We start from the raw sequence: 13,709 nt of genomic DNA on the forward strand, positions 1-13,709 counted from the left end.
GTCCATTGTAGAAGAGTTTCTACAATACTCTGTGATTAACTGAACACCATCACCTTCATAGGATGCTTGAGAAAGTGTGTAAGTGTGCGTGTCAATCGTTGCATCATGGGCTACTTCAACGTAACCATAGCGACATATTGAGCGTGCTATTCTGTTTCCAGCTAATATGTTCTGTACATAAACTGAAATACATAGAGGAGGATCAGTTGTATTTAATTAGCACAGTTAAGGTTCCATGTTGCAGCTCTTCGTACCTGATCTCTACTGACATCTAGTGGACACTTTTGCATATTGCAAGAAGTAGTTTTTTTTTTCTCCGAGACAGCAAAATAAGAATAATTTGAGAAAGAAGCTCACAATCTCTCCTTGGTTCCCTTGATCCCCCTTTGCTCCTTTCTCTCCGGGCATTCCCTAGAGGTAGGAACAAACAATCACATTACAAGTTGTAAAAAGAAAAAGAAAGGTAAGACAAGAGGAAGATTTTGACTCTTAAACTGAGACCAAAATATCAACTTTTTTTATCGACTAAAACAAAAGGAAATGTTCCATCTCTGAATTCTGTAATAATCGGGTTTGTTCCGTGTAATAAAACAAGTCGACTCACGGGTTCACCGGGCTCGGGGATGACATTGGCCACCTGCGAAAGAAAAATAAAATCTCACAGTCGACGGTAGACGCAGCATCGCTCGTCTTTAAATCAGATGTACGTTATTAATATCGTCACATTGCAGGCTTGAGAGTGCACAGGACGTTAAAGTAGCAAAAGCAGAAGATGTACTCACATTTCCTGGAATGCCAGGTAGTCCCCTGACTCCCACTTCGCCCTGAGGACGCAGACAATATGGTCACATTGTGACCTCAACGCTACAGGGTGACCCATGACTGACGACTGCCACTGATGTAAAACACTACGTTTTAAATGTGATTTGTCCGTGTGCATCATGTGAAACTGGTTCCTTCGTTACCTTGTCTCCCTTCTCCCCTTTTGGTCCAAGTGATCCATCCTGTCCTCTTTCTCCCTATGGAAGACAAGCCAAAACAAATATATATATATATATAATTAAATATATATAAATGAATATATATAAAAATAAATATGTATAAATGAATATAAATCTAAATATATATATATATATAAATGAATATATATAAATAAATATATATAAATGAATATATATAAATAAATATATATAAATAAATAAATATATATAAATATATATATATATATATATAAATAAATATATATAAATGAATATATATACATATAAATATGTATAAATGAATATAAATCTAAATATATATATATATAAATGAATATATATAAATAAATATATATATATATAAATGAATATATATAAATAAATATATATAAATGAATATATATAAATAAATAAATATATAAATAAATATATATATACACATACATACATATAAATATATATAAATCAAGATTAGATATATAAATCAAGATTATATGATACATGTCACCCAGCACCAATTAAGCACAGGTCCTCTTGGAAAATGTGTATACGTTACACAATTTCAACCCTGGGAGGATCTTGTGAAGCGGGGTGTGAATGAACACTGTCACACCTACCGGGACCCCCCTGTCCCCGCGCACTCCGTCCCCACCAGTTTGACCGGAGGAACCGGGCTCGCCCTGCACAAAAAGAAAATATACACTATGAACTACGCATCATTACAAAAAATGTAAAAATAATAATCAGGAGCCGTGAGCTCACTCTATCCCCTGGAGGCCCTCTTGGTCCGGGAGGCCCATCGTCACCCTGGGGAGAAGAAGACAGGGGGGGGGGAGGGGGGGGGGGTCAGTATCATAAGCTGCATACGTCTTGAGCGTGTTTCTGGGTTTCTAATGAAGCCACGGGGGTACTACCTTAGTTCCGGGCTTGCCTGAAAAGCCCTCCGCTCCGCGCTCTCCTCGGGGCCCCTTCAGAGACACAAGATTTACATTTAGATGGCAAAATGTAAAGCCGTCGCATCTCAGTACCAATTTCACTGCGTCGATTACACCTCCCACACGCCGCCGCGTCTCCATCGTTGATTCATCGATGAAAAAAACAAGTGATTCACATTCATTCACTTGTATATTTTCCAGGAAAAAATTGCCTTTTCGCTGACGCATTTAGTCGCGTCATAATTAGACACTCTACGTCCGACTCAAATACCGAGCAAACTGTGACAAAGTCACGCGGCCTATTTGGCAGCTTAGAGACTCGGAAGAGTGACACACGCAGTCGATAAACCTCGCAGGGCTCACAGAGACTGCACATTAAGCATTATTCATCTTTTTATTTGTGTGTTTACTTGTGGGCGGAACTTCACAACGAGCTGAAACGACATCATGGCCTCTAAAAAAAGGTGAACATGGCGAACGTGTTAGCACACAGTCGCCTTGTTATGCATCCAGGAGACACACAGAGCGACAATGGCCTCCGTCGGTCTCACTTTCCTTTGTCATCTGCAGTTTTTTTCCCCTGAAAAGCTGGAAACAAACATTTTGAAGAGCGACAGCCTCAGTCGCAGACCTTTAAAACAAAAACAATGAGCTCAAAGTTACCAATAAGCTCCGTAGAGCAGATGTGGGTGATAATTATCTGTGTTTTTTTGTTTGTTTTCTGGTTATAAAAGGCTCCATTCCCAGTACAGATAACATTTGAGCCATTGTTCAGGTAAGAGTTCTGCTTGGCACGGCTCTAAACGTGACTGCAAAAAAAGAAAAGAAAAGATGATTCTAAATGCCACACTGACCAAAGCGCCGTCGTTTCCAGGAAGGCCGTCCAGACCGTCTTTGCCGGGGAGACCCTTTGAAGATCCAAGTGGCGAAAAAAAAGGTTGACATTTTAGTGACGCGAGCAGAGAAGCGACAACACGTGGGTTTTATTTGAGAATACGATTTTTTTTTTTTTTTAAAAGGGGCCGACTCACAGGCTTTCCAGCCTCTCCGTGTTTGCCTGAAAATCCAATTTCACCAGGCAGACCCTTTCACGGAAGAAATAACACAATAACATCATGTTTCCAAAAAAAACAAATGATAATTTTGTGAGATTGATTGTGTCCCGATGATTTACAGGAGGTCCGGTGTGTCCTTGTTTTCCAGGTGACCCAGATGGACCTAGAAGACCCTGCAAAAATAAAAAAAGATAATATCAATTAATGATCATCTCATAAATATTACATTTATGTGGCTTTTTTTGTTTTTGAAGATATCTATACTTTTGTCAGGGATGTTTTTTTTTGCCAAATATTCAGATTTCCCCCATGAATTGTGTCCATAATGTACTTCCAAGAGACAGTGTGCATCAGTACCGGTGAGCAGCCACTAGAGGGGGGTATTGCAGCACTGTTTGGAGCTCATTCAACCTTACACGCACACACACACACACACACTGGAAGACAAGGTGGACTGTATTTCTATTTCTCTCCAGGGAGAAGTAAATTGATGTGGCTTGAATCTGGTTTGTTTTTCTCCCCCGTTGGCAAAACAAACCGCGCAGACTCCTTTTGGGAGAGCTGTGATTCTGAGCAGCCTACACAATTTAAATGCCAAATGAAATCTCCTCCATTTACTTGGAGGAGGTCTTACATATGTGTGTGTGTGTGTGTGTGTGTGTACGGAAGTTGTTCTTACAGGGGGTCCAGGAAGGCCGTCCACTCCGTGTAATCCACTTTCACCTTTTTTACCCTGAAAGACAACCATTAAAAAAAATGAATTAAAAGACATTCAATGCACAACGTGAGCCGTTTCCAAGGCGAATACGACTGAGGTCGCTGGGGGTCATGACCAATGTTTTTTTGTTTTCCATTTTTAAACCCTCCCATAGTTTCATTGTCTTTTGCCAATTCCTGTATTTTTAAAAATCCGACATTGCTGGGCTAAATTCCGGGATCTTCTCCAACAGAGTTTGAGAGTTTGGAGAGAAGAGAGAGCTTTGAAAACAACATCTAGACCTCAAAGCTGGACACCATGTTAGATGATAGATACAGCTGTGTTCAGCATTAATTTTAGCAATAATTTTATTAGTGTGCCATACAATTTCAACTTACACTGTCACAAGATACAACCGACAACGCACATTAGCATTTTCATCAAGATGTCGACTGCAATTAACACAAATATTCAAATTAATGAAGTTATTCCACATAACTGAGTGGGATTAATGGTTTAATTCAGTCCAACTGGAGGAGATAAAAGTCACAACACGCTTGATGGAGCTAACTTAACTATTAATAAGAGAGCAGGTAGCAGTAACTTTCATCTCAGTTTTGAATCAATTAATGCGTGTTTCCGTTTTGGTTAATACAGCCAACGCACTGCAAATTAAGAAAACAAATACAAACAAACAAAACAAAACAAAACAATAGCTAATCTAGAAAACATTTTCACTACTTTGCCAACACATGCTCAGCATTTAGTAAAGAAAACGCTGCAAATGCAGAAAACGCTCTCCAAACCGTTTCCGGGGGACACTAAAGGGTGTGACACACGTGGCTGGTTGTCATGGCGTTTAGTTTATGAAGTTATTTGGATTCGGCAATTAAGTTAAATGTAGTTCAATCTGTTTTGCCTCTCGTGATTCGTACATCTGTGTTGTTGCTGCTGTTAAACTTTGGTTTAATAGCAGGAAATTTAAAATCGATTTTAAGAGCCGTATCTTTAATTTTCAGACGCGTGCGTCACTTATTAGCGTCCCCTGGAAACGGTTTCCGGTGAAAATGTGCATGTTAATTTCAATATTGACAATATTAGTAGACAGACTGTCACAGCAAAACTGGGCCCTTAATACTCTTAGAAAAAATTAGCATAAACTCTATATATATATATATATATATATATATATATATATATATATATATGATTATTTAAACTATGTAGTTCAAATAGACAGTAGCGCCAAATTAAATAATTCTGTCTGTGGATGTAATTTGCACTTATTTTCCACAAGAAATGTTCACAGTAAAATCCTGAATAATATTTTTTCTTTATATTGTTTCTTTATGGCGTCCTTCACATTCACATTCCAGCTCCGGCTGTCCATCAGGGGTGTCGAGGTGGTGTGTGTGTGTGTGCGTGCGTGTGTGCGTGTGTGTGTGTGTGTGTAAAGGTCACAGCAGCGGTGACCTTGAGATCTTGAAAGCAGCTCAATCTCCACCAACTCAACCATACAGCCGACTCCCATCAGTGCTGTGGGGACCAACCCTGTTATCACCGCTCTCCTCAGCCTACCTTCACCCCCCCCCCACACACACACACACACACACACACACACACACACTCGCACTCTCTCCAGGTGCATCTTCAGATGAGGTATAACAACCACAAACTTGAAGAAAAAAATAGGTCAAAATAGGTCAAGCTCTTCGCCATTTGTTGTTTCTTTTCTTTCTTTTATTGTTTGGTTTTTAGGATTCACTTGGAAAGCATCCCATGGGACGGTAAAAAGAGAAAAAACTCTTAATGATTTTACAAAAAATAAAAGCAGGGAGATTTGCCACATATTGTGCAATCTGAACCCAATGGGATCGCTTTATCCATATCAATACACTGTCTCTCAAATAAGCTCGTCTGGCTGAGGACAAAGTGCATCCTGGAAGTAGAAAAAGTCTTTCATTGAATCTGAGAGACACAAGAGACACTTTTTTGTAGATCATTCTAAGCACTGATAACAGCTCCAGTATTAGCTCTCTTTAGCCTGAGGAAGTAAATATCTTTATTTTTTATATAATCCCATTGGAATATGATAAACACAGTTATGGGAGCTCAGTGTACACTTCAAATGACTGATTAGACAAACAAGAGCTTCTCTGGAGGCAACGTCGTCTCATTTGAGTCTAGACTCAGTGGACTAAATCATCTTTATAAGTGAGTGATATCATTTCCATCATTTTTGTTTATCTTCTCATCACAGTTTTTTTGTTTTGTTTTGTTAAACATTATAAGCTTTGGAGATACAAGAATGTTCTATTTTCTCAAGATTACAAAGAAATTCCCTTGTGATGCAAACCCGTCTGTATTATGCTTATTTATTTTGGTTAAAGAACAGCATTTAGCAGGTTTCATGGGTAGAAATGCAATAAAATATGAATAAGTATGTGTTTCTTTGTGTATAATCCACTGGAAAATAAGAATTTTTGAGTTTCCAAATCTTTTTTTAATCCCTTTTTCGACGTTCTCCACCGTAAGTCGATACTTGGCACACAGTCGATACAGTTTCAGTTGTTTGCAATTTGCAACCTCGCCACCAGATGCCGCCAAATCCTACTCCGCTGTTAAGGTTATTGAAAGATCGAGGATACGATTATTAACACATTGCATCTTGTGCTTCAGGTGCTCTTTAAGTGTTCAACCATACAAACGTCCTCCTCTACCTAAACGTCTGTGTATTCCAGATAGTCGTTAATAAATAATAAATAATAATCCAAATGCATCATGCTTCTTGGAACTTTAATAATTTAATCTTACAGATTAAATTGTAATTTTAGAAGACAATGTTGCACCTTTATGTGATTATAATATGTAATATATTATATATATATAATGTGTTAATGTCCTATTTGGTCGTCCATAAAAATAAAAAGGAGGAAGCTACTTTAAATTTAGGGTTGGGGACTTTCTTGCGAGGAATTGAGGCTCCTTGGTGGATCATCCTGACAGGTTTTTGAGAAGTCTGCTTCACAAGAATATGGTACGGAGCCACGGTTGGTGTGAAGGCCCGTCTGAGGAAACCGGGGACGCGATTGGCATGCAGACGGAGTCACGTCAAGGAAAGTTCCCCCCCGATGGAGTCTTCCAAAAGTTCAATTCGCCTAAATCGTGAATGCGAGGTGCATACATATAAAAAGGAAGAAGGATGCGTTGCCACACTGTGATGTATAACTCAACCAATATGATTCACTCTACCTCCAGAACGGTGTTGCTACTGAGAAATAAGAAGCAGGTATTTAACCTGCACTTGGTTGAGCATCTTCAGGTACAATATAGGGTCTAAGGTCTGTAATGATGAAGGCATGTAGAGAAGAAACGAGGTTCTTACCCTCTGGCCGAACTCTCCCGGTTCCCCGGGTAGACCCTGATGACCCGGAGCACCCTGAAGAATAAAACACACAATTCATACACTCATCCATGCTGGGATTCATTCATTTTCAATATACCAAACGCTAAAGAGCAGGAAAAAGGAAGTAATAAATCCCGATCCTTACTTGAGGCCCCTGGGGGCCCTCGGGCCCCGAAGGCCCAGGAGGTCCAGCGTCTCCCTGAAACGGGTCAAACACATTACACGTGTCACATGATGCAACTGCTGTCGCTCTTTGAGATCACAGTTTACACTTTATGGTCATTATATCATACGTTCATGCTCATTCGTGTCGTTGGTGGTTGTGTGTGTTCGTCTTTGAATCTTTGAATCTTTGAATCTTTACATTCCTGTTAATTAACATGAGACATGTTAAAGTTTTTAAACAATAACTCACCTTATCACCCCGCAAGCCTTCCTTTTGAAACTGAAATTAAAAAAAAGATAAAGACAAAACGAGTAATCAATGTGGGTTATTTTTTTTTTATTTTTTTTTTAATTCATTTTACAGATTGATTTTGCAACCATGAACTAATCAATGTGAAGGATTGGAGGCCATGGACAGCATTAAAATGGGTTGTTTTATCCGATCAAAAAGTCCAAAACGCTAAGTAATTAATTTTTTTCTTATCATACATTCCAAGACAGGCATCCTAAGAAGCTGGGACCAGCACATTTCTGTCATATTTGGTTTAAAATGACTCGATCCAACATCCAAATAAAGAAGAAGGTCAATAAACCTCACAGTTAAACAACCAATTGCTTTAGCCTCAGTGGCTCCCTCTAGTGGTCACAGTTCAAAGACAAGGTCAACAGGTTAATCTCGCCCATGACTGCCTTGTCAGACTTAATAATCATTACGTTCTTTTCTCCTTTTCGTCTATTTTTGGTACTTACCACATCCCCAGGTAATCCGGCGAGGCCTCTCTCCCCCTGTTCACACAACAAAGATGGAAACCCCCGTCATTAGAATCAAGCACCTCTAGGGCAACGTGGTAATGATACGGCAACGGGCCATAATTCACATGAGATGACACACTTATTGTGTCATCATTGTGTGTACTTATTGTCGGCCTGAAGGAAAGTAAAACTTGTGGGGTAAAAGAGCCATGGGAATTTGCTGCGTATATATTTTATGTGTGTGCGCGTGTGCATCTGTGAGGGTGTGGTATAAGCGAGTGTGCGCGCGACTGGAATATTCATCAAAGTCAGTAATTACAGACACACACAAACGAACTGTGCGTTTCATTTTCTCAGACAAACGAGTGGGCGGAGACGGAGGAATGTCTGGAGAGAACTGGTGAAGCCTCTTTGAAAATGATTTACAGCTTGATATCTTTACGCTTATGACCAATATCTACCTTGAATTGTGTCTAATCTAGTGAACCGGGGGGGGTTTTGATGCCTTTAAACGTACCTTGATGCCTTTGATTCCGCTGGGCCCGGATGCACCAGCCAGTCCTCTCAAACCCTGAATCAATTTTTAAAAAAGCTTCATTAATACAAAAAAAGGTTGAAAAACGCCGCAGATTTTAATATATCTGTGGCGTGTTCGTGACCGCGGGATCTTTAAAATCTTACATCTTTCCCATGAACTCCGGGTTTGCCAGGTAATCCATCAAAACCCGCCTGGCCCTAGTGGAAGAGAAGAGGAGAGCGTTTAGAAACCGTTGAAGACGACTTATATGAGAATCTAGACATAGTTTGGGTGAAATTATATAAAGTGAATAACTGTTTTTATACACTTTAAGTGTCTTAAAGTGTCTAACCCAAACACCCAATGTGGACCAAAAAAAATGATGTTGACTTATTTCAAATCAAAAGCAACAAGCCAATGCTGAGTAAGCCACGTTCAGACCACACAGCTACAATTAACTTTTATGAACTGAAAACACACTCTGAAACGCTGTCAAACACACACACACACACACACACACACACGACTCTGTGGCAGCAACCTGTCAATCACCGTGTAGCCCCGCCCTAAAGCATACTCTGCTTTATTGTCCACTGGGACTCTAAATGAAGACGATAATTCACTAATTGAACATCGTGCTGTATTGAAGAAAGACTTGAAACCACAAACTCATAATTACAATGTTCACTGAAATCAAGTGAGAAGTAGGGTCATTTTCTCATAGACCTCTATACTAATTTGACTTCTTTTTGCAACGAGAGGAGCCAAACGCTGTCCTGACTTCAACCCCAGACGCCTCCTCTGACCCACCGATTCCCCCCCCCAACGGCTTCACTGAGACAAGTACTTTCCCAGTTTTCCGCCGACAGGAAGTTGCCGGCGTGATTGAACGGAGCTTCGAAAAAGAAATAAAACCCTGCTGCACATCCTCACGCCACATGGCAAAGTAATCAGTGTAATCGTTCCATGTTTAGAGCTTCGTACGCATGCAGGCCCCTTGTTAGAGTGGTTTTAACTTTAAATTAAAGTCGACGTCTTGAAAAACCAATTCGACATGTTCTCATATCTTTCTACTCGAAAAAACGTGATCACGAAAAAAGCGTCCCGACGACTCGACTTCCCACTGCGATGCTGGGAGCTGCGTCCCGACGTCAAAGGAAAGGGAAGGCGTTAGCAGCTCGTGAGGAAACTTCAGACACTTCGAGTAGCCCCCCCCCCGAATGAGCTGCTAGCCAAAAACGCCCCCACAAGGGTCCCAGACAGGAAGTGTGGAGAGTGAATCAAGGAAGCCACATCTGTTTGCGCGATCGCGCCCCTTCGGTTCTCCGTTCCCCCCTCCGAGAAGAAGTGCCTCTCTCAGGTTCAATCCAACATGCATGGTTCAAATCCCTGGGAGGGGGGGTGGGGGTGGGGGGGGGGGGGTTCATATCACTGAATGACTTACCTTGTCTCCCGAAGTTCCCTTTTCACCTTTCCCACCTGATTCACCCTACAGCAAAAAAAATCATATAGTTATCATATAGTTGATTAAAAGAAATGTTTCATTCATTCGTCATCAATGTCAGATCGTACTCACGGTGACACCTTTCGGACCCGGGGTGCCAGAAACGCCTTCGTCCCCTTGAATTCCCTAATAGAAATTGAGCAATTTTTTATTTATTTTTTTTATTAGTGGGAGTTGTTGTTTTTTTATTTAGACTCTGCACTCTTTTTTTTAATAGTGTTGCAGTGACATAGTTCAAGGCCAACGAGGGTTTGACTTCTGAGTCATGTAAGTGACCAGCTAGAAACCTGAACCTGAAGACCCCCCCCACCCCCCCTAAAAGAAACACCAGTTGTCACTGCTCCCCATGGATGAACCTTGCACTTTGACCTTTCGTTTCTCACACAAAGAAAGAAAGAAATGCGTCTTCCCTTTGTAAGGTATCTTTCTTCTCGGGGGTGTTTTTTTCTATCTATATAATACAGTTAAAAGACTCATTGGCTTGGATGACGTTCAGTAGAACCGGTTTGAAGCTGTAATCAGGTCTCGCACACTTGACATGGACGACATGATTCAACGAATCATTTTATTTGTCAACTTATTGAAAAGCTTGTGACTGTTCCTGTGTGATTTGACCTCATCAGACGACTCATGCGATGTGAATAACGTATTTAATGAGAAAAAAGCACAGGTGTAAATAATAAAATGAACGCTGGCTCGCCGGGAAACCTGAATAGAACTGAGCCATCAATAGTGTGACTGCTGCTGCTGCTGTGAAATGGGCTCTATTGTGCTGTAATAAGATGTGTGGATGTCAGCTGTCTTACGAGTTTAGGCTAAAAGCCTCAGAAACTCTTTGTAATCACCGCTTAAACCTGAGAGATTTATGATCCCTGTTATTAATCTTTGAAAAAAAGAATGTGGGAGCAGAAAAACTTCAAACGTCAGGCTGGCATATTTTACCTTATACAGGTGTGATGGCTAATGGGGTAGAAATTACTAGCCTACACATCTAGCATATGGATCAAACATTAGCATGTATTCGCCATATATATATATTAAATTATATATATATATATGCATATATAATATAATTAGTTAAAATCATAATAATATATGTATATATAATATAATATATATACATATACAGTATATATATGCATATATAATATATTATAATATAATGTATATATAGATATATTATTATATTATATGTATATATATACACATATGTTATTATGATTATATTATATATGCATATATATATTACATTATATATATATATATATGCATATATAATATAATTTGTTAAATCATAATAATATATGTATATATAATGTAATATATGTATACATATATTATATATACAGTATATATATGCATATATAATATAATATTATAATGTAATGTATATATATATACATATATTATTATTATATTATACGTATATATATATATATATATATATATATATGTATATACACATGTTATTATGATTATATTATACATGCATATAATACAAATTGAGTATTCTCTGTGCTGTATCATAAGTCCCGGGTCGAGCAGCCTGTCACAGCCCCCCCCCCCCCCCCCTCCAGCTGCTGCTTCATCCGAGGTAAAGTCAACCAAACTGCCCCCTTTTTCACAGGAAATCGATAGCCGGGCTGAGAGGTAATCGTCCAGAAAAATGAGCAAGTGTGTCTCTGAGACCAGTGCCAAAACCGGAACGACTAAAGATATCCCCCCCCCCCCCTCTGCAAAAACATCACGATGAGTAAAATGTATGTGCACTGGCTCGTGATTTAATCAAGAAGAAAGAACATTCACACACCTTCTGTCCAGCTACACCTGGCAGCCCTGAACCACCAGGCAGTCCTGCTTCCCCCTATTTACCGATAAAAAAAAAGAAAGAAAAAGAATCACACATATTAGCACAAGTTGTGCAAACTCCTTGGTAGCGAAATATCAAAAACATTCACGACTGACTCTGTCTCCTTTGTATCCGGATAAGCCGTCGATGCCCGGCACGCCTCCGAGTCCCTGTCGGAACGACGGGGGAAAAACACAAAAATGAACACCGGAAGCGTTATGCGCGTGAACTCTTCAGAGTCGACATATTAAAAAGAAAATGTCCGCCACATGTCCCCCCCCCTGGGGGAGGGGGGGGGGGGGTTCACGAGGTGCCACACCTTCTCTCCTTTTGGTCCAGGAGCACCTGTCAACCCTATGCTGCCCGTGTCACCCTGTGAACAGAAAACAGGTGTTTACTTTGACCACGTGAGCATGCATGGATGGATGGATGGATGGATGGATGGATGGATGGATGGATGGATGGATGCATGGATGGATGGATGGATGGATGGATGGATGCATGGATGGATGCATGGATGGATGCATGGATGGATGGATGCATGGATGGATGGATGGATGGATGCATGGATGGATGGATGGATGCATGGATGGATGGATGGATGCATGGATGGATGGATGGATGGATGCATGGATGGATGGATGCATGGATGGATGGATGGATGCATGGATGGATACATGGATGGATGGATGCATGGATGGATGCATGGATGGATGCATGGATGCATGGATGGATGCATGGATGGATACATGGATGGATGGATGGATGGGTGGATGGATGGATGAATGGATGGATGCATGGATGGATGGATGCAAGGATGGATGGATGGATGGATGCATGGATGGATGGATGGATGCATGGATGGATACATGGATGGATGGATGCATGGATGGATGGATGAATGGATGCATGGATGGATGCATGGATGGATGGATGGATGCATGGATGGATGGATGAATGGATGGATGCATGGATGGATGCATGGATGGATGGATGAATGGATGGATGGATGGATGGATGCATGGATGGATGGATGGCCGGCGGCACGGGAGACGACTGCGTGCTGTCAGAACATCGACCTGGTAGCGTCACAGTGAGTGCATGATGGAGGGTTAATGTAGGAGGAATTAATGGATTTTTGATTATTTGAACACGTACATTTGGACAAAAGACAAGGCGTTAATGAATCACACGGAACACAAAGTGACACACGACAACACACACAAAAAACACACGTAGAGACGTTTGGGTGCCAAACAGCTGTTATCGCCTTCGACCAGAGGCCCACTAGCGGTCGAGTCACACTTCGAGGAACAAATGGACGGCTTCCCATGGGTTTGCACTTTTGATCCGGGGGAAAACACCGACGTCACGAGCTCCACGCCGAGGAATCCCTCGGAATTCGGAAAAAAACCCCGCGGGTGGACGAAAAGTAATAGCATTTAAATTACACGGTGCCACGAAGGTCCTGCCCCCGACCGCGAGACTTCAACCTCCTGCTCCGTAAACCACTTTACAAGTCGCATGCACGTTTAAACGCACGTCATTTTCATTCATCGCTGAGATTAGGAGAAAGCCCCCCCCCCACCCCCATAACGAAGATGACATTATATAACGCCGCTGCTCTGGGAATTGCCCGTTATTGTCGGCTGAGGATGCAATTAAAAGCAATCAAAGCCGCGTGGATTCACTTTCACCCTTACGCGACGCGGACGCTTTTAACTGCCGCCTGCAGTCGGCTTTACGTCATGTTTCTTCTTTTTTTTTTTTCGGATTGGGGTTTAAGAAAAAAGAAGAAAAAAAAAAAAGTTTGCGACAAACAAATTGCAGCCTTCTTCTGGGAGGAAG

General features: G+C 40.8%; 1 protein-coding gene across 1 annotated transcript in view; it reads right to left on the minus strand.

The window, feature by feature from the left end:
- col22a1 (collagen, type XXII, alpha 1) overlaps nucleotides 1-13,709 on the minus strand; it is a 45,686-nt gene that overhangs the window by 16,572 nt on the left and 15,405 nt on the right. The window contains exons 13-34 of the mRNA XM_034545619.1: nucleotides 12,181-12,234; nucleotides 11,978-12,031; nucleotides 11,823-11,876; nucleotides 10,085-10,138; nucleotides 9,953-9,997; nucleotides 8,673-8,726; nucleotides 8,509-8,562; nucleotides 7,989-8,024; nucleotides 7,489-7,518; nucleotides 7,219-7,272; nucleotides 7,053-7,106; nucleotides 3,650-3,703; nucleotides 3,090-3,143; nucleotides 2,947-3,000; nucleotides 2,770-2,823; nucleotides 1,895-1,948; nucleotides 1,743-1,787; nucleotides 1,598-1,660; nucleotides 966-1,019; nucleotides 783-824; nucleotides 605-637; nucleotides 358-411 (exon numbers count right to left, since the gene is read on the minus strand). Coding sequence (XP_034401510.1) covers nucleotides 358-411; nucleotides 605-637; nucleotides 783-824; nucleotides 966-1,019; nucleotides 1,598-1,660; nucleotides 1,743-1,787; nucleotides 1,895-1,948; nucleotides 2,770-2,823; nucleotides 2,947-3,000; nucleotides 3,090-3,143; nucleotides 3,650-3,703; nucleotides 7,053-7,106; nucleotides 7,219-7,272; nucleotides 7,489-7,518; nucleotides 7,989-8,024; nucleotides 8,509-8,562; nucleotides 8,673-8,726; nucleotides 9,953-9,997; nucleotides 10,085-10,138; nucleotides 11,823-11,876; nucleotides 11,978-12,031; nucleotides 12,181-12,234 — 1,104 coding nt within the window. The remainder of the gene's footprint in view (nucleotides 1-357; nucleotides 412-604; nucleotides 638-782; nucleotides 825-965; nucleotides 1,020-1,597; nucleotides 1,661-1,742; nucleotides 1,788-1,894; nucleotides 1,949-2,769; nucleotides 2,824-2,946; nucleotides 3,001-3,089; nucleotides 3,144-3,649; nucleotides 3,704-7,052; nucleotides 7,107-7,218; nucleotides 7,273-7,488; nucleotides 7,519-7,988; nucleotides 8,025-8,508; nucleotides 8,563-8,672; nucleotides 8,727-9,952; nucleotides 9,998-10,084; nucleotides 10,139-11,822; nucleotides 11,877-11,977; nucleotides 12,032-12,180; nucleotides 12,235-13,709) is intronic.

Source organism: Cyclopterus lumpus, chromosome 11, assembly GCF_009769545.1.
Source record: "Cyclopterus lumpus isolate fCycLum1 chromosome 11, fCycLum1.pri, whole genome shotgun sequence".
In the NCBI taxonomy this organism is placed as follows: domain Eukaryota; kingdom Metazoa; phylum Chordata; class Actinopteri; order Perciformes; family Cyclopteridae; genus Cyclopterus; species Cyclopterus lumpus.